Source organism: Ranitomeya imitator, chromosome 2 (assembly GCF_032444005.1).
Source record: "Ranitomeya imitator isolate aRanImi1 chromosome 2, aRanImi1.pri, whole genome shotgun sequence".
In the NCBI taxonomy this organism is placed as follows: domain Eukaryota; kingdom Metazoa; phylum Chordata; class Amphibia; order Anura; family Dendrobatidae; genus Ranitomeya; species Ranitomeya imitator.
This window is the reverse complement of record NC_091283.1, coordinates 136,540,736-136,559,856: the sequence shown is the minus strand read 5'-3', so window position 1 is coordinate 136,559,856 and position 19,121 is coordinate 136,540,736. Positions and strand designations below refer to the sequence as shown.

Here is a 19,121-nt window from a genome sequence, read left to right as displayed (position 1 = left end):
GCGGGACATGCAGCCGCGGGGACTAGAACATATTTTTTTCGAGCACACCAAAGTCACTCGGTTAGCACCCGAGCATGAGCTTGATAAAGTGTCATGGGCATACTCGGATCACACCTTATCCCATCACGTTCCTCATCATTAACAAGCAAGAAGGAAATATTCACTTTACCTTTATTTTACATTTTAATGGCGATCAGATTGTATTTGTTTTATTAAAACACTTGGTATGGAGAGCTCCATTGTAAAATAATTACACTATATTGCAATTTACATTTTTCCAAATCTCCGACATTACCAGATGTTAAGATTAGGAGGAGGCCACTTGCCCCCTCCCATTCACCATCCCTGGGACATGCACTGATAAGGGCTTCAATTTGTTTTGGACCAAGTCCCATTAACCCCGGACCAAGGGCAGTGAAGTTTCATCATAACATGGACAGTTCCACTGTACAAAGCACAGGGTGAGACATCACAGGTGCTTCCAATAGCGACCAGCTCGGTCCATGAACTTCTTTCAGATATGATGTGGTTCTAAGTCATTGCAGCAGCAGCGGATTACCCTCAGGATAGATTGGATTCCATCTTTTTGGGATGCTTTAGCCAAGTGCAACCCCTCAGGCACATGGATGACATCTCCCACCAATAAACTAAGAAATCGCCAAAAGTGACAGCAAAAAGGACATCTTATCACTCAAAGCCATGAAAACGATCATAGCTGCGTATTCCAAGGATCTGCAGGGTGAGTCTCGGCAAGAATTCATTTCATATCATAGTACGTGGCAGATGTATTTTAATAGTAAAAAACACTGATAGAAATCAGGTATACCATGTCTGATTGTATAATTGTATCTCACCTAAGGAGGAAAGCTTTTTAATTTTTCTCTGATGGGGTTTGCTCTCATGTTTTAATCTCAAATCTAAAAGTGGAAATGTAAGATAGAAATACATTTCATATATACAGTCTACACACCCCTGCTAAAATTCCATATTTTGTCATATAAAACAAATCATACTAAGAAGAATCAATTTAAAACTTATGTCACCATGCTGCGTATGGCCGCGTAGAACATCCAAGACTCGACAATGCAAGTCAATGAATGCAAGAAGAAAAAACGGATGGCACACAGACCATCTGTATAGCGTCCAGTTTTTATGCACACATTTCAGAAGGACCAGGAAATTGCATCAGCCAAGTACACACACAGCTAGAACCCTCCTGTGTTTTCCAAGAAAAAAAAAAAACTTTATATAAAGATACAGCTAGATGACAGAGAGATACAGTGTGGCAAAAAAGTATTTAGTCAGTCAGCAATAGTGCAAGTTCCACCACTTAAAAAGATGAGAGGTGTCTGTAATTTACATCATAGGTAGACCTCAACTATGGGAGACAAACTGAGAAAAAAAAATCCAGAAAATCACATTGTCTGTTTTTTTAACATTTTATTTGCATATTATGGTGGAAAATAAGTATTTGGTCAGAAACAAACAATCAAGATTTCTGGCTCTCACAGACCTGTAACTTCTTCTTTAAGAGTCTCCTCTTTCCTCCACTCATTACCTGTAGTAATGGCACCTGTTTGAACTTGTTATCAGTATAAAAAGACACCTGTGCACACCCTCAAACAGTCTGACTCCAAACTCCACTATGGTGGAGACCAAAGAGCTGTCAAAGGACACCAGAAACAAAATTGTAGCTCTGCACCAGGCTGGGAAGACTGAATCTGCAATAGCCAACCAGCTTGGAGTGAAGAAATCAACAGTGGCAGCAATAATTAGAAAATGGAAGACATACAAGACCACTGATAATCTCCCTCGATCTGGGGCTCCACGCAAAATCCCACCCCGTGGGGTCAGAATGATCACAAGAACGGTGAGCAAAAATCCCAGAACCATGCGGGGGGACCTAGTGAATGAACTGCAGAGAGCTGGGACCAATGTAACAAGGCCTACCATAAGTAACACACAACGCCACCATGGACTCAGATCCTGCAGTGCCAGACGCACTTACCTGTACATGTCCGGGCCCGTCTGAAGTTTGCTAGAGAGCATTTGGATGATCCAGAGCAGTTTTGGGAGAATGTCCTATGGTCTGATGAAACCAAACTGGAACTGTTTGGTAGAAACACAACTTGTCATGTTTGGAGGAAAAAGAATACTGAGTTCCATCCATCAAACACCATACCTACTGTAAGGCATGGTGGTGGAAACATCATGCTTTGGGGCTGTTTCTCTGCAAAGGGGCCAGGACGACTGATCCGGGTACATGAAAGAATGAATGGGGCCATGTATCGTGAGATTTTGAGTGCAAACCTCATTCCATCAGCAAGGGTATTGAAGATGAAACATGGCTGGGTCTTTCAACATGACAATGATCCAAAGCACACCGCCAGGGCAACGAAGGAGTGGCTTCGTAAGAAGCATTTCAAGGTCCTGGAGTGGCCTAGCCAGTCTCCAGATCTCAACCCTATAGAAAACCTTTGGAGGGAGTTGAAAGTCCGTGTTGCCAAGCGAAAAGCCAAAAACATCACTGCTCTAGAGGAGATCTGCATGGAGGAATGGGCCAACATACCAACAACAGTGTGTGGCAACCTTGTGAAGACTTACAGAAAACGTTTGACCTCTGTCATTGCCAACAAAGGATATATTACAAAGTATTGAGATTAAATTTTGTTTCTGACCAAATACTTATTTTCCACCATAATATGCAAATAAAATGTAAAAAAAACAAACAATGTGATTTTCTGGATTTTTATTTCTCAGTTTGTCTCCCATAGTTGAGGTCTACCTATGATGTAAATTACAGACGCCTCTCATCTTTTTAAGTGGTGGAACTTGCACTATTGCTGACTGACTAAATACTTTTTTGCCCCACTGTACATTGGATATGTAATTGCTAGATGGATAGATATCCTGCAGATCTATAATTCCCAACCCCCTACGTATTATAAACTTTTATGTGAAGTTTATTCTACAGCTTACAGCTGTTTAGGCTTGAGTCCAAAATAAAGTGTAAATAACAATATTTATTAAAATATAAAGTAGAACGGTGGGCAAGAATACCATACAAAGCACACCACCAGGGACATATACCGTATATACTCGAGTATAAGCCGACCCGAGTATAAGCCGACCCCCCTAATTTTGCCACAAAAAACTGGGAAAACTTATTGACTCGAGTATAAGCCTAGGGTGGAAATGCAGCATTTACCAGTGAATTTCAAAAATAAAAATAGATCATTATTTCCCCATAGCTGTGCCATATAGTGCTCTACACCATTCATATTTCCCCATAGCTGTGCCCCATATAGTGCTCTGCACCGTTCACTGTGCCCCCTAGCTGTGCCATATACAGTGCTCTGCACCGTTCACTGTGCCCCATAGCTGTGCCTTATACGGTGCTCTGCACCGTTCATTGTGCCCCCTAGCTGTGCCTTATACGGTGCTCTGCACCGTTCATTGTGCCCCCTAGCTGTGCCTTATACGGTGCTCTGCACCGTTCATTGTGCCCCCTAGCTGTGCCTTATACGGTGCTCTGCACCGTTCATTGTGCCCCCTAGCTGTGCCATATACGGTGCTCTGCACCGTTCACTGTGCCCCATAGATGTGCCTTATACGGTGCTCTGCACCGTTCACTGTGCCCCATAGATGTGCCTTATACGGTGCTCTGCACCGTTCATTGTGCCCCATAGCTGTGCCTTATACGGTGCTCTGCACCGTTCATTGTGCCCCCTAGCTGTGCCTTATACGGTGCTCTGCACCGTTCATTGTGCCCCCTAGCTGTGCCTTATACGGTGCTCTGCACCGTTCATTGTGCCCCCTAGCTGTGCCTTATACGGTGCTCTGCACCGTTCATTGTGCCCCCTAGCTGTGCCTTATACGGTGCTCTGCACCGTTCACTGTGCCCCATAGATGTGCCTTATACGGTGCTCTGCACCGTTCACTGTGCCCCATAGATGTGCCTTATACGGTGCTCTGCACCGTTCACTGTGCCCCATAGATGTGCCATATACGGTGCTCTGCACCGTTCACTGTGCCCCATAGATGTGCCATATACGGTGCTCTGCACCGTTCACTGTGCCCCATAGATGATCCACATTAATCTGTGCTGCCGCTGCTACTGCTGCAATAAAAAAAAAAAAAACACATACTCACCTCCCTTGATTGCAGCTCCCGGCGTCTCGTTCCGGCGCCTCCATCTTCCCGGCGTCTCTGCTCTGACTGATCAGGCAGAGGGCGCCGCGCACACTATATGCGTCATCGCGCCCTCTGCCTGATCAGTCAGAGAGCGCAGACGCCGGGAAGATGGAGGCGCCGGCCGGGAAGATGGATCGGCGCCCGGCGGCTGGAACGAGGACAGGTGAATATAACATACTCACCTAGTCCTGGCGATCCTCGCGCTGTCCCCTCCTGTCTTCGGCGCTGCAGCTTCTTTCTCTATCAGCGGTCACCGGCACCGCTGATTAGAGAAATGAATAAGCGGCTCCGCCCCTATGGGAGGTGGAGCCGCTTATTCATTTCTGTAATGAGCGGTCCCACGTGACCGCTGAAGAGAGGAAGAAGCTGCAGCGCCGAAGCCCGTGGGATGGCAGGGACAGCGCGAGGATCGCTGGGACTAGGTAAGTATACCCCAGCGCCCTCAGCCCCTCACCTGCCGACCCCACCGCTACCGTGACTCGAGTATAAGCCGAGGGGGGCACTTTCAGCCCTAAAATTTGGGCTGAAAATCTCGGCTTATACTCGAGTATATACGGTAAATAGTACAAAAATAGTGCAAAGAAATATAATACTAAATTTATCCATATCAATAAACCATATCAATAAGCCATATAGCGGTATAAAAAAATAGATGAGATGCTATCATATTGTAAGGTGCATGTGCAATAGTATAAATAGAAGGCTTGAGGAGACCAAGTAAAGTGCTAGCAGAAATGTAAGAGATGGTACCCGCTAGTAACATAGTAACATAGTAACATAGTAAGGCCGAAAAAAGACATTTGTCCATCCACTTCAGCCTATATTCCATCATAATAAATCCCCAGATCTACGTCCTTCTACAGAACCTAATTGTATGATACAATATTGTTCTGCTCCAGGAAGACATCCAGGCCTCTCTTGAACCCCTCGACTGAGTTCGCCATCACCACCTCCTCAGGCAAGCAATTCCAGATTCTCACTGCCCTAACAGTAAAGAATCCTCTTCTATGTTGGTGGAAAAACCTTCTCTCCTCCAGACGCAAAGAATGCCCCCTTGTGCCCGTCACCTTCCTTGGTATAAACAGATCCTCAGCGAGATATTTGTATTGTCCCCTTATATACTTATACATGGTTATTAGATCGCCCCTCAGTCGTCTTTTTTCTAGACTAAATAATCCTAATTTCGCTAATCTATCTGGGTATTGTAGTTCTCCCATCCCCTTTATTAATTTTGTTGCCCTCCTTTGTACTCTCTCTAGTTCCATTATATCCTTCCTGAGCACCGGTGCCCAAAACTGGACACAGTACTCCATGTGCGGTCTAACTAGGGATTTGTACAGAGGCAGTATAATGCTCTCATCATGTGTATCCAGACCTCTTTGTGCTTCTGAATAAACTAAATAAGGACCTGGTGGACCGAGTAGCAAAATAGGTATGGGGCACCTAGCTAGCAAAGCCAAAACCAAATAAAGTGCAAGTATTACAGGTCAAAAACAGCCAATAGATGTTACCTGCTATATGGAGAGAGGATCCCTGGGATGTGCTGAGCCCCGACGGCGCGTTTGACCTGTAATACTTGCACTTTATTTGGTTTTGGCTTTGCTAGCTAGGTGCCCCATACCTATTTTGCTACTCGGTCCACCAGGTCCTTATTTAGTTTACTCAGCAGCACTAGCGGGTACCATCTCTTACAACACAGAATTGGCTGGAATTGAAATCGGACGCCATGTCGCGTTTGGAGATCACTGAAGTGCCTAAACAGTGGAAACCCCCAATTCTAACTGAAACCCAATCCCAAACACACCTTTAACCCTAATTCCAACCATAACCCTAACCACACCCCTAACCCTGACACACCCCTAACCCTAATCCCAACCGTAAATGTAATCCAAACCATAACCCTATCTTTAGCCCCAAACCTAACCCTAACTTTAGCCCCAACCCTAACTCTAACTTTAGCCCCAACCCTAACTTTAGCCCCAACCCTAACTGTAGCCCTAACCTTAACTTTAGCCCCAACCCTAACTCTAACTTTAGCCCCAGCCCTAACTTTAGCCCCAACCCTAACTGTAGCCCTAACCCTAACTGTAGCCCTAGCCCCAACCCTAACCCCAACCGTAGCCCTAACCTTAGCACTAACCCTAGCCCCAACCCTGACCCCAACCATAGCCTTAACCTTAGCCCTAACCCTAGCCTTAACCCCAACCCTAACCCTAGCCCTAACCCTAGCCCTAACCCTAGCCCTAATGGGAAAATGGAAATAAATACATTTTTTAAATTTTTTTATGTTTCCCTAACTAAGGGGGTGATGAAGGGGGATTTGATTTACTTTTATATCGGGTTTTTTTAGCGGATTTTTATGATTGGCAGCCGTCACACACTAAAAGACGCTTTTTATTGCAAAAATTATTTTTTGCGTTACCACATTTTGAGACCTATAATTTATCCATATTTTGGTCCACATAGTCATGTGAGGTCTTGTTTTTTGCGGGACGAGTTGACATTTTTATTGGTACCATTTTTGGGCATGTGACATTTTTTGATCGCTTTTTATTCCGATTTTTGTGAGGCAGAATGACCAAAAACCAGCTATTCATGAATTTCTTTTGGGGGGCGTTTATACCGTTTCGCGTTTGGTAAAATGGATAAAACAGTTTTATTCTTCGGGTCAGTACGATTACAGCGATCCCTCATTTAGATTTTTTTTATGTTTTGGAGCTTTTATACGATAAAAACTATTTTATAGAAAAAATAATTATTTTTGCATCGCTTTATTCTGAGGAGTATAATTTTTTTAATTTTTTGCTGATGATGCTTATGGCAGCTCGTTTTTTGCGGGACAAGATGACGTTTTCAGCGGTACCATGGTTATTTATATCCGTCTTTTTGATCGCGTGTTATTCCACTTTTTGTTCAGCGGTATGATAATAAAGCGTTGCTTTTTGCCTCGTTTTTTTTTTTTTTACGGTGTTCACTGACGGGGTTATTTAGTGGGCCAGTTTTATAGCTCGGGTCGTTACGGACGCGGCGATACTAAATATGTGTACTTTTATTGTTTTTTTTTTATTTAGATAAAGAAATGTATTTATGGGAACAATATTTTTTTTTCTCTTTATTTAGGAATTTTTTTTTTTTTTTACACATTTAAATTTATTTATTTTTTACTTTGTCCCAGGGGGGACATCACTGTATAGTGACAGATCGCTGATCTGACACTTTGCAGAGCACTGTGTCAGATGAACGATCTGACGTGCACTACTCCTGGCTTACCAGCGCCTGCTCTGAGCAGGCACTTGGTAAGCCACCTCCCTGCAGTACCCGGAAGTAGCCCCGCGGCCATTTTGGATTCGGGGCCTGCAGGGAGGAGACGCTCGGTACAAGGTGAGCACATCGCCTTGTACCAATCGTCTCAGGGAAGCACGCAGGGAGCCCCCTCCCTGCGCGATGCTTCCCTGTACCGCCGGAACACTGCAATCATGTTTGATCTAAGTGTGCTGGGGGTTAATGTGCCGGGCCTGGCACATAGTGCCGGATGTCAGCTGCGATAGTCAGCTGACACCCGGCCGTGATCGGCCGCGCTCCCCCCGTGAGCACAGCCGATCGCATATGACGTACTATCCCGTCACTGGGAATTAAGTCCCAGGTCACCTTGACGGGATAGTACATCATATGGGATTAAGGGGTTAAAATACATACATACAGGGGATGAATTGCTAATGAAAGTTATAACATGAAGGAGTAAAACCATTGAAAAAAAACCATAAATATTTATATATACACACTTATAATAAGCGGTGTTTGTAAATCCAATTTGCCTCTCACTGCTGGAGTATACTGACCTAATTAATTAAGTGGCGCATGCCACCAAGAGCTAGCGTACATCTGTGGAGTAAGTTACGTCACTTTAATGGCATAACTTCCTGATGAATTGGACATACATGCGTGACTACACCCTGCCCATGATACACCCATATTGGTGTAACTGGCCAGGACTCGCGAGTAAATGCTAAAAGTCGCTGCTCCTGAGTTGCACAAAAAATATTGTGACTTAAACCAGATTTTTTTAGTACAAAAGGTAAGTTATTTTTTAGTACCTTAATGAATCTCTCCCTTTGTACTCTAAAGTATTGGTAATAATAATATAGCAATGTTTCTTCATCCTTTGCTGCAGTTGTTTGACTGTATTGCAATGAACATGGACATTTCAACAGATAAATAACATAGTTGGAGCTACAATTCATTATAGGGGCTGTCCGGGGCTTTAACAATGATGGTCTATCCTTAGGATAAGTTGCTGGAAGATTGGTGTGCACTCGGTCAAAGTGTCAAGGTGCAGGTGGAATGGGGCCTGAGACCCCACGACCAAGGCTAGAGAGATTTACCACACACTGTATTTTTTTGGTGATGCAGGTTTCTTTAAAATTAATTGTAACTTTGAAGTATGTGACAAAGACGTTTCGACCCCAGTGGGGTCTTTATCACAATGTCGTTTGGTACTTGAGATGGAAGGGATATATTTGAAGGGGAAGAGTTGCAGTTACTGCTGTGTTGTGTTGTCTGGGTTTCCTTGGCGCTCCCGAGCCTATGTTTGCTGGGCGGGAGCCCCAAGAAAACCAAGACAACACAGCAGTAACTGCAACTCTTCCCCTTCAAATATATCCCTTCCATCTCAAGTACCAAACCACACTGTGATAAAGAGACCCCAGTGGGTCGAAACGTCCTTACTTTGTCGTATACTTCAAAGTCACAATTAATTTTGTTTGTTCCCATGAAATAAAGAAATTAGCATCACCAAAAACCACAGTGTGTGGTGAATCTCTCTAGCCTATCCTTAGGATAAGTCATGAATGTCTGATTGTTGGATGTGTGACACCCAGCACACTCGCATATCAGCTATTTCCGGTTAGAAGTGGCCAGAGCTGCTCAATTGCGGAACTGCACAGCACAGCTCATTCAACTGTATGCTATCCTCATCTGGGTACTGGGTATTCGCCCCTATGCGGATATAGGGGGTGGATGTGCAGTACCTGGCCGTAGTCAATATTCACTTGGCAGAGCTGGGCTGTGCAAAACTGCAACTGAGCAGCTCTGGCCACTCATAACCGGCAACAGCTGATCGGCAGGGTGTTGGTTGTCGCACCCTGACCGATCAGAAATTGATGTCCTATCCTAAGGATAGGCCAGCAATGTTAAAGTCCCTGACAACTCTTTTAATGATTTGATGGAGAATGCTTATGTGAAACCGTGTGTATGTAAAAGTGGTGGGAGCTGATGGATTAATACCTGACAAGCAAGGGTTAAATATATTTGTGTGAACTTGTATTTGGTACAGGTATAATACCACCTGGGGCTGTAGTTAAATGGGACAGGGCTAACTGAATTGGCCAGCCCAGTTGGGGAGGGGGAACTGAGTGCTAGTGACAGAGGCAGGAAGTGACAGGCAGGGCAACACTGAGTAAGCAGCAGGACTCGGGCTGCTAAGGACAACGTGAGTCTAACATTCGGTGCAGTGGCTTCTCGCAAATACCCTTTCATGTGATTCCATCCATAGCCAAGGGCAACCTGGAGATGGACGTCGGGGGCCAGAGGCACACTAAGTTGTGAAGCTACAGGAAAAGATGGACTCAAATCACATGGGGCAGAAGGTATTGCAATCTAGATATACTGCTAGAGATGAGGAAGATCTCCAAGGGCAAGGAAAGCCAGAGAGAGTGGACCTGCCACCTATCCTGAGAACCAGGGCTAAAGTTGTATCCGGTACCTGTGAGAAAGATGACAACCCCTTGGGCCTTATCCTTTGTACCTGCCTGTAAATACTGTACAGACTGCCATTCACACAGTAAAAGTTTGGTTTTTATGAACCACATGTCTCCTGGATTATTTTCTGCCCTGGTTCCAGAAGAAGGATTCCTGGAGTCAGAAGAGGCCTGCAGGCCAGAAGTAAGTGGGAAGCACCACATACCTAGCAGCACACAAGGACTGAGACACTCCTTGTCTGTAGGATGCCAGAGAGAGTGGGGACCGAAGCTCACCCACGACTACCTTGCTTGAGCATCTTACATTTACATTAGAACTTGTAATAAATGTTCTTACAGCATTCACAACGCTTACTACTGCAACTGTAGGATCCTTTAAATGTAGAGAAGAATTCAGCAGACTTATTTGAGAAAAAGGGCCCCACAATTTGTTATGCAATTTCTTCTTACCCCATAAGTGGCTGGAATCTACTTTTTTGGTCGTAGAGTGTGACTTTGATAGGAAGCTGCTATATTTGACTTTATGAGTGCCATTATTATTGGAATTTCTTTAGCAGAGCCCATTGTCACAAGTGTGTCATGCCAACCTTTGAGATCTGAAGGTAGAAGATCACTGCGTATTGTGAATCGCAGATCTTCCATTTAGCCTGTGTATTATTAAATGAATTTCATTTCCTTTGGCATGTAAGAGGTTAACAACCATTTCTATGCTGGTCAGAAACATTCAGCTTCTGATGTGGTTGTTAACTCTTCCTATAAAACCTGGCCAGACCCTCTCTGTCCTGCCAGTGAAAGCTCTGCTTCCTTGCTATTAGGAGACGCTGTGCTGAATAGGTGTTTATTGTTGCTATTGGAAATTCGTCTTCCTGGGCTGTGAGCTAAAGCTAAGTAGTTGAAGTTTGGAGTTGGAGTTGTGATGTTCTGTAGGTTGCAGTTATACATGTCTTTATCTCATGTTCCCTTTTCCCATTTAGTTTATTCCTCCCAGTCCCTATCCCCCTCCCTATTGTTGGTTAGTGGTTTTGTATGATAGAGGTTTTCTGTTATCCCTGTTTTGTCTTTGTCTCTGGTTTTATAATATTGGGTCCTCGAAATAACAAATATTTTTACCACTAAAATGTTATATTAGCTGCAAATGTTTCATTTTCACAAGGGATAAAGGGTAAAAATGGACTGCAGAATTTGTCATGTAATTTCTCTTACATGCAGCGATATGACATATGTGATTGAGAACTACTGTTTGGCAACACAGCAGGGCTCGGCAGGAGAGGAGTGCTATCTGACAGATTTTGCTGGAATAGATTGTGGGCGCCATTTACAGAGTCCCCAACGTGTGAAAACAGCAGAAACCCCCCCTCCCCCAAAGGGACCCCATTTCGGAAATTACATCCTACACTGAATTGATCTTTTGATGTAGTGACTATTTTGGTCTCATGTGAGTTTTCCAGAAAAAAAGCATTAACTGGATGTCGCAGAATGAAAAATGGCGAATATAACATGTTAGTGCCCAACATTATGACCAGCTTGTGTTTCTGGAGGCATCAACCCTGTAATTTATTCTTACTACAGTAATGCTATAGACGTGGATACTGAAGGCGGCTCAGACACACTGTGAAGGATTTGAGAGAGCAGATTCTGGTGGATTGGTTTTCATGTGTTATTTTGCTTTTTCTGAGACTTTGTCCTACCAGTAATGTGGAAACTCCTTACGCTTAGGATTTTGTTTGGCCTCTGCTGGTGTAATGAAGAATTTGGCACTTGTTGGGGAATATGCATAAGACCCTTTTCACACTTCGGTTTTTTATGTCCATATGAGGTCTGTTTTTCAAGGACCGAAAATATGGAGACACGCACACCCATTGTATTCACTGGTGGTGCTCCCATTTCAGGTTTTTCACATGGACAGTTAACTAATGGAATAGTTTTATAGGTTGGGTCGTTCTGGATTCGGCGATACCAAATACGTGCACTTTATTTGTTTTAATTTTTATTACATAAATATATGTATTTACTGGATGAATACTTTTTAATTTTCTTTTCTTTATTTTGTGATTTGTTTTTTAAATATTTGTACAATTTTTAAACTTAAAAAAATATATATATTTTTACCTTGTCTCAGGATGGGACATCATCTTTCCTTGCCTTGATCGCTGATCCAATACTCTGTAATGGATTGCTGGGCATTAGATCAGCGTCTTGTAGACAGGGAAGAGGCGTGGCAGCTCCCGCTCAGAGCTGGAGCTTACAGTCCACCATACCTGGGTGACCCCACGGCCATCTTTTGGCCCAGGGTCAACATGGAGGCCATTGGCACAACACAATCGCAATAGCGTTGTGCCGATCGAAGCAGAGAACGAGCTCACTCCCTCTGCTATGCCAATCGATGTTACTGTCACTATTTACAATGGCCTCACAGGGGTTAAATGCCCGTGATCGGCACTAGCACCGATTGTGGGCATTGTTGCAGTGTGTCAACTCTTGTATAGCTTTGACACCCCCTTTTGTTTGTCCTGGCGCTCGCAGGCTGTGAGCCTGCGCGATCATCATGCCATACATGTACAATAGTACAGGCAGTAATGTACTTCTGCCTTCAAACATGCCACAATCACACCTATCCTCAAAAAGCCATCCCTTGACCCAAGTGCTATGTCCAGCTATCGCCCCATATCTTTGCTCCCATTTGCTTCCAAACTCCTTGAGCAGCAAGGTCCATGCTGAACTTTCCTCTCACTTTGCATCTAACTCTCTCTTCGACAACCTACTATCTGGCTTCCGTCCCCACCATTCCACTGAGACTCCCCTGACCAAAATTACTAACGACTTACTTACAGCCAAAGCTAACAGACAATCCTCTATACTCCTCCTCCTAGACCTGTCCTTGCCTTCGACACAGTTGACCACTGCCTCCTACTACAGATACTCTCTTCTTTTGGTGGCAAAGACGTTGCCCTATCTTGGATCTCCTAATACCTTGCCAACCGCACATTTAACGTTTCCTACTCCCATACTACCTCTTCATCTCGCCCCCTCTCTGTTGGAGTCCCCCAAGGCTCTGTCCTAGGACCCTTACTCTTCTCAATCTATACACTCGGCCTGGGACAACTCATAAGGTCCTATGGCTTCCAGTACCATCTATATGCCGATGACACTCAGATCTACCTCTCTGGCCCAGATGTCACCTCTGCTCTCCAGAGTCCCAGAGTGTCTATCGGCCATATCCTCCTTCTTCTCCTCTCGCTTCCTCAAGCTCAATGTGGACAAATCTGAACTCATTATCTTTCCTCCATCACGCATATCTTCCCTACTTGATCTATCTATCAAAATAAATGAAATCACACTTTCCCCTGTCCCCAAAATCCGCTGCCTCGGAGTAACCCTTGACTCTGCCCTGTCCTTCAAACCGCACATCCAAGCTCTCGCCACCTCCTGTCGCCTCCAGCTCAAAAATATTTCCAGAATCCGTCCTTTCCTCAACCCACACTCTATCAAAATGCTCGTGCATGCCCTAATCATCTCCCGCCTGGACTACTGCAACATACTCCTCTGTGGCCTCCCTTCTAACACTCTCGCACCCCTCCAGTCCATCCTTAACTCTGCTGCCCGACTAATTAATCTCTCTCCTCGCTACACTCCTGCTTCACCTCTTTGCAAATCCCTTCACTGGCTCCCAATTTCCCAGCGTATCCAGTTTAAATTACTAACACTGACCTACAAAGCCATCCATAACCTTTCTCCTCCGTATATTTCCACACTAATCTCTCAATATCTTCCCTCACGTAATCTCCGGGGTTCCCAAGACCTCCTCCTCTCCTCCACGCTTATTCACTCCTCACTCAATCGCCTCCAAGACTTCTCCCGAATATCACCCATCCTCTGGAATTCAGTGCCCCAACACATCCGGTTATCCACTACTTTTGGATCCTTCAAAAGAAACCTGAAAACCCACCTCTTCAAGGAAGCTTACAGCCTGTAAAGACCACACGGCCACCTCAACACCATTGGAGCTACTGCAACCCTCGACCTACTGTCTCCTTCCCCATAATCTTGTAGAATATAAGCCCGCAAGGGCAGGGTCCTCTTCCCTCTGTACCAGTCTGTCATTGTTAGTTTTGTTTACTGTAAGTGATATTTGTATTTTGATGTAACCCCTTCTCATGTACAGCACCATGGAATTAATGGTGCTATATAAATTATTAATAATAATAATAATAATAATAATAATAATAATAACAGTTTGCGGGAATGCAGTGCGTGCATGTACAGCAGATGTCGTGAAGGGGTTAAAATTACTCTAAAACGTACCATATTGTGGTTACTGTTGTCCAAGTGCTCATGGTGTAACACCTTGAGTAAGGGTGCTATATTCACGAGAAATATGTAGGCGATATTTCATATGAGCAGTCCTTAGATGTTAACATGTTGGTGATCCGAGCTGCGGAGGACAACATACAGCTGCTTTGGTGAGCAGTCTCCCTTCTTCTACTGGTTAAACCTCAATACCCAATAATAGGACTTTTCACTTCACCAAGTCTCCCCGCTTCTTTGTTCTCGGAAAGTCATTGACTAAGGCTAGATGTCCACTAATGCTTATGAACTGCTTTAAAATAAAAAATTGAACCCCGTAGAATGCAGACATATCAGTGATGTACATGTTGAACTAACAAAATGTTAACAAAAGTGATAATCACAGAATATTTGGAGGAGAAATACAATGAAAATATATTATGCTGTAGATATTTGGAAGAAGATCATACTAGTACAGTCAGAGATCACGGATTTCCAGAAGGGATCGGCTACTTGTTCTCATTTTTCTTCAAAAATTAATAGTACATATGAATTAACTAACCTTATTATGTCTTATATAGGTGAAAGTGGTGACTTGCCCACATTCCAGCAGCCTGTACTCCCCCATTCCTGACTGCAGCCTCTCTGTACTTTTTCACAGATGCTAAACATAAATTTATTGATGACTTTTGGATTCTGGTCTTGTCTTTGAAGAGTAGCTCCATATAAAAAGTACAAACATTTGGTATTTTCATATGAAGGGAAGGTGTTGACATTAATCTACATAAGAGCTTTCTGTTCATTATGGTCTCCTGCATTTTAGGGAGCAGTCTCACGCTGCGCTCGGCCCTGCACTCTCTATCCGCTGCCACTACACCACCCCAAGAGCAGCGCCGATCATGTCTACAACTCTTCTCTATCATTCAGTGGATATTTTCCTTTTTACTGTTGGGTAAGTTGTATACAGTACAATTCTCTCATAACTTTCCATTAGTTTCTACAGAACTTCTCTTGATAGATGCTTGGATAGTCATGGACGTCTTGGTTCCGGCAGTTGGTTTTTACAGGTCACAAATCCCTAGCAATGTAAATGTCATTCTTAAGCAGATCTATTATTATAATGTCCTTCCATATCTTTTCACAAAATGATGGTTAGAGAAAATGATCAGGTTTTTACATTGATCTCCTATCCTCAGGGCCATATTTTCAGTCCTAGTGTCATCCGACAAAAACATCAGATCGCACTCGGCCATACAAGTCAATAAGTCCATGGAATTTCACGGAAACCAGTCCAATCTACATGTACTGACAGAATGGAGAGGATGGAGAATTTTTTTCTTCATCTTCTCCTCATCCGTGAAAGTTGGATCCCACTATGATCACACATTGATCGCTGTGTGATTTGTACAATCGACCCAATCCTCTCAGATGACAGAATACGCGGTCGTCTGCAACTACCCTTAGAAAAGACCATCAAAGTGTGATTTGTGAGGATCCCACACCCAGTTCTCCCACCTGTCAGCACACAGAAGATAGCCTCTGACCGTACACTACAGTTCACACACGTGAGTATGTGCCCGATACTGCACTAAGCCCATTCAAGTGAACTGAGAAAGGATGCAAAATCAAGTAATTGGTGGAAATTTTTGGGTGGGAATCTAGGAAGTAGTTATCCTACGTTCATAGTCATTCCTAGGATAAGCTATTAGTGTAAGATCCCAGAAAAATCCTTTAACCCTTCCTAACCCGTATATTTATGACTCAATGAGATGGATGTGAGCAGCGATAAAATTACAGCCTTTTCATGGCGCAGAATCAGAAACTGAGCCCCCATTATTACCAGCCGGAACAGGCTATAATATACAACCAGGTTCCTGCATCAATGGCCGGGATCAAAGCTCACTCTAATCTTAACTGTGTAACCCTTTAAATACCATATTGAAAAAATAAAAAAAAATTATATAACTTGGGTGTTACCATAATTATATTGACCTACAGAATAATGTTAACATATTACAGAAGTTCTCACATCAAAGTTTTCATCCTGTTAATATATTGCAATCACCATTGCAATCACTGTGTACTTACAATTGCTCATTTTTCCCTTCTACCCAGATAATTTTTCTTATTTCCATTAGGTCTTTGACATCACGTGAATAAAAACTGACGAGCTGAATCCTTCTAAGCTCTATGTAGAAACAGGAGGTCAATTTTCCCTGTATGAGTCATAAGTCACTGAAAAAGTCCCTGGCAGAGAGAGGAGAGAGCAGTTGGGTTAGCAGGTGAAGAGGGGGATGCAGGGACAAGAGACTTCCTGTTTCTACCCAGGGCAGAAAAAAGAGAAGCATTATCTGGGTAGAAAGGCAAAATGAGAACACAGTGCCATATACGGTAGTATAATGGCTGCAATATACTAAGAGGATAAAAACTTTGATGGGAGGAAGAGTGCTTCTTTAACTATATTATTATTTATTTATTTATATAGCACCATTGATTCCATGGTGCTGTACATGAAAAGGGGTTGTATACAAATTACAGATATCGCTTACAGCAAGCAAACTAACAATTGCTGACTGATACAAAGGGGCGAGGACCCTGCCATTGCGGGCTTACATTCTACAGGATGGTGGGGAAGGAGACAGTAGGTTGGGGGGTTGCAGCAGCTCCGGTGTTGGTGAGGCAGTAGCTCCGGTAGTGGTGAGGAGGCAGTGGGGGCAGTGCAGGCTGTAGGCTTTCCTAAAGAGGTGGGTTTTCAGGTTCCGTCTGAAGGATCCAAATGTGGTTGATAGTCGGACGTGTTGGGGCAAAGAATTCCAGAAGATGGGGGATATTCGGGAGAAGTCTTGGAGGCGGTTGGGTGAGGAGCGAATAAGTGTGGAGGAGAGGAGGAGGTCTTGGGAGGACCGGAGATTGCGTGAGGGAAGATATCGAGAGATTAGTTCAGAGATATATGGAGGAGACAGGTTATGGATGGCTTTGTAGGTTAGTATAAGTAATTTGAACTGTATATGCTGAGGAAATGGGAGCCAGTGAAGATATTTACAGAGGGGGGAAGCGGAGGAGTAGCGAGGAGAGAGATGAATTAGTCGGGCAGGAGAGTTAAGGATGGACTGGAGAGGTGAAAGGGTATTAGCAGGGAGGCCACAGAAAAGTATGTTGCAGTAGTCAAGGTGGGAGATGATGAGGGCATGCACAAGCATTTTAGTAGATTGGGGGTTGAGGAAAGGACGGATTCTGGAGATATTTTTGAGTTGGAGGTGACAGGAGGTGGAAAGAGCTTGGATGTGCAGTTTGAAGGACAGGTCAGAGTCAAGGGTTACTCCGAGGCAGCGGACTTCCGGTACGGGGGAAAGTGTGATGTCGTTAATAGTGATAGAAAGGTCAGGTAAGGAAGATCTATGAGATGGAGGAAAGATGATGAGTTCAGATTTGTCCACATTGAGCTTGAGGAAGCGAGAGGAGAAGAAGGAGGATATGGCTGATAGACACTCCGGGATTCTGGACAGCAGAGAGGTGATGTCTGGGCCAGAGAGGTAGATCTGAGTGTCATCAGCATAAAGGTGGTACTGGAATCCATGGGACTTTATGAGTTGTCCCAGGCCAAGTGTATAGATAAGAGTAGGGGTCCTAGAACAAAGCCTTGGGGGAATAACAGAGAGAGGGTGGGATGAGGAGGTAGTGTGGGAGTGTGAGATGCTGAATGTGCGGTTGGAAAGGTATGAGGAGATCCAGGATAGGGCGAGGTCTTTGATGCCAAAGAAGGAGAGGATCTGTAGTAGGAGGTAGTGGTCAACTGTGTTGAAAGCAGAGGACAGGTCTAGAAGAAGTACAGCGTATTGTCCGTTAGCTTTGGCTGTAAGTAGGTCATTAGTGATTTTGGTCAGGGCTGTCTCAGTTGAGTGATGGGGCGGAAACCAGATTGTAGATTGTCAAAGAGCAAGTTGGATGAGAGGTGGGAGGAAAGTTCAGCGTGGACGTGCTGCTCCAGGAATTTGGAAACAAATGGGAGCAGCAATATTGGGCGATAGCTGGACAATACTGCACTGCATACTTAATGGCAGAAAACAAAAAACCTAGACATTCAGGACTATAACTAGTAGGTTCTGGATGCTTGCTCAAATTTACTGATTTACATTACATTTTAAGCCCTCAACTTGACTTCCACTTTAAAGAAATCTTGAATAACTATTGAAATTTTAGGACTGGTTCTGAGAAATACTGATATCTAGACTATCAAACCATGTTTTATGTAATCCCCTCAGGATTCTTGTCTCTTATGGCGCTTACTTTTCTGTTCTTCACGCATCTTTGGCCAATATCTGCTATGTACTTCACCTGGGCATTATTCGATTGGGAAACACCAGAAACAGGTAAGAAATATGATATTGTGTTAAAGGATTAGTAGTGAACCTATCTGATAACATGTAACAAAAATTCACCATCTGTGTTAGCAAAACTGTCCGTCCACTGTTTTCATTGCCTTAATGGTCATCCAAATCTTAGCATGACATGGTGATGGTGTGCCATAACTTTATGATCAGCGGGGTCTGACTTCTGGACCTCTGCACAGCGATGTTTTAGTGATATGCCATCTGCAGGAAAACCCACTATTGGGAAATTCTCAGTCTAGTAATGTTACACTAACATAACAGCATAAAGTATAGAAATCAGTAAAACTGACAACTTATTGGGTTTTCATTGTTTATCACAATTAGCACTGTTATTGCTTCATCGCTTATTTGCAAGTGCAATTAGCCAAAGTAGTGTCAAACGGGTACAAAAGGGAGATACTAGGACAAGCTCCACATGGCATGTGTTTCTCTATCCGATGATAACACCCCAAACATAGACAACAACCAGAACATGACCACTAAAATAAAAGCAGTG

The 19,121-nt window shown here is 43.8% G+C and overlaps 1 protein-coding gene across 1 annotated transcript in view; it reads left to right on the top strand.

Moving 5' to 3' along the window:
* Nucleotides 1–438: 438 nt before the first annotated feature.
* The window catches only part of LOC138667244 (diacylglycerol O-acyltransferase 2-like), a 33,207-nt gene continuing 14,524 nt past the window's right edge, over nucleotides 439–19,121 (top strand). The window contains exons 1-3 of the mRNA XM_069755506.1: nucleotides 439–739; nucleotides 15,058–15,186; nucleotides 18,497–18,604. Of these exons, the coding sequence (XP_069611607.1) occupies nucleotides 700–739; nucleotides 15,058–15,186; nucleotides 18,497–18,604 (277 nt within the window). The 5' untranslated portion in view covers nucleotides 439–699. The remainder of the gene's footprint in view (nucleotides 740–15,057; nucleotides 15,187–18,496; nucleotides 18,605–19,121) is intronic.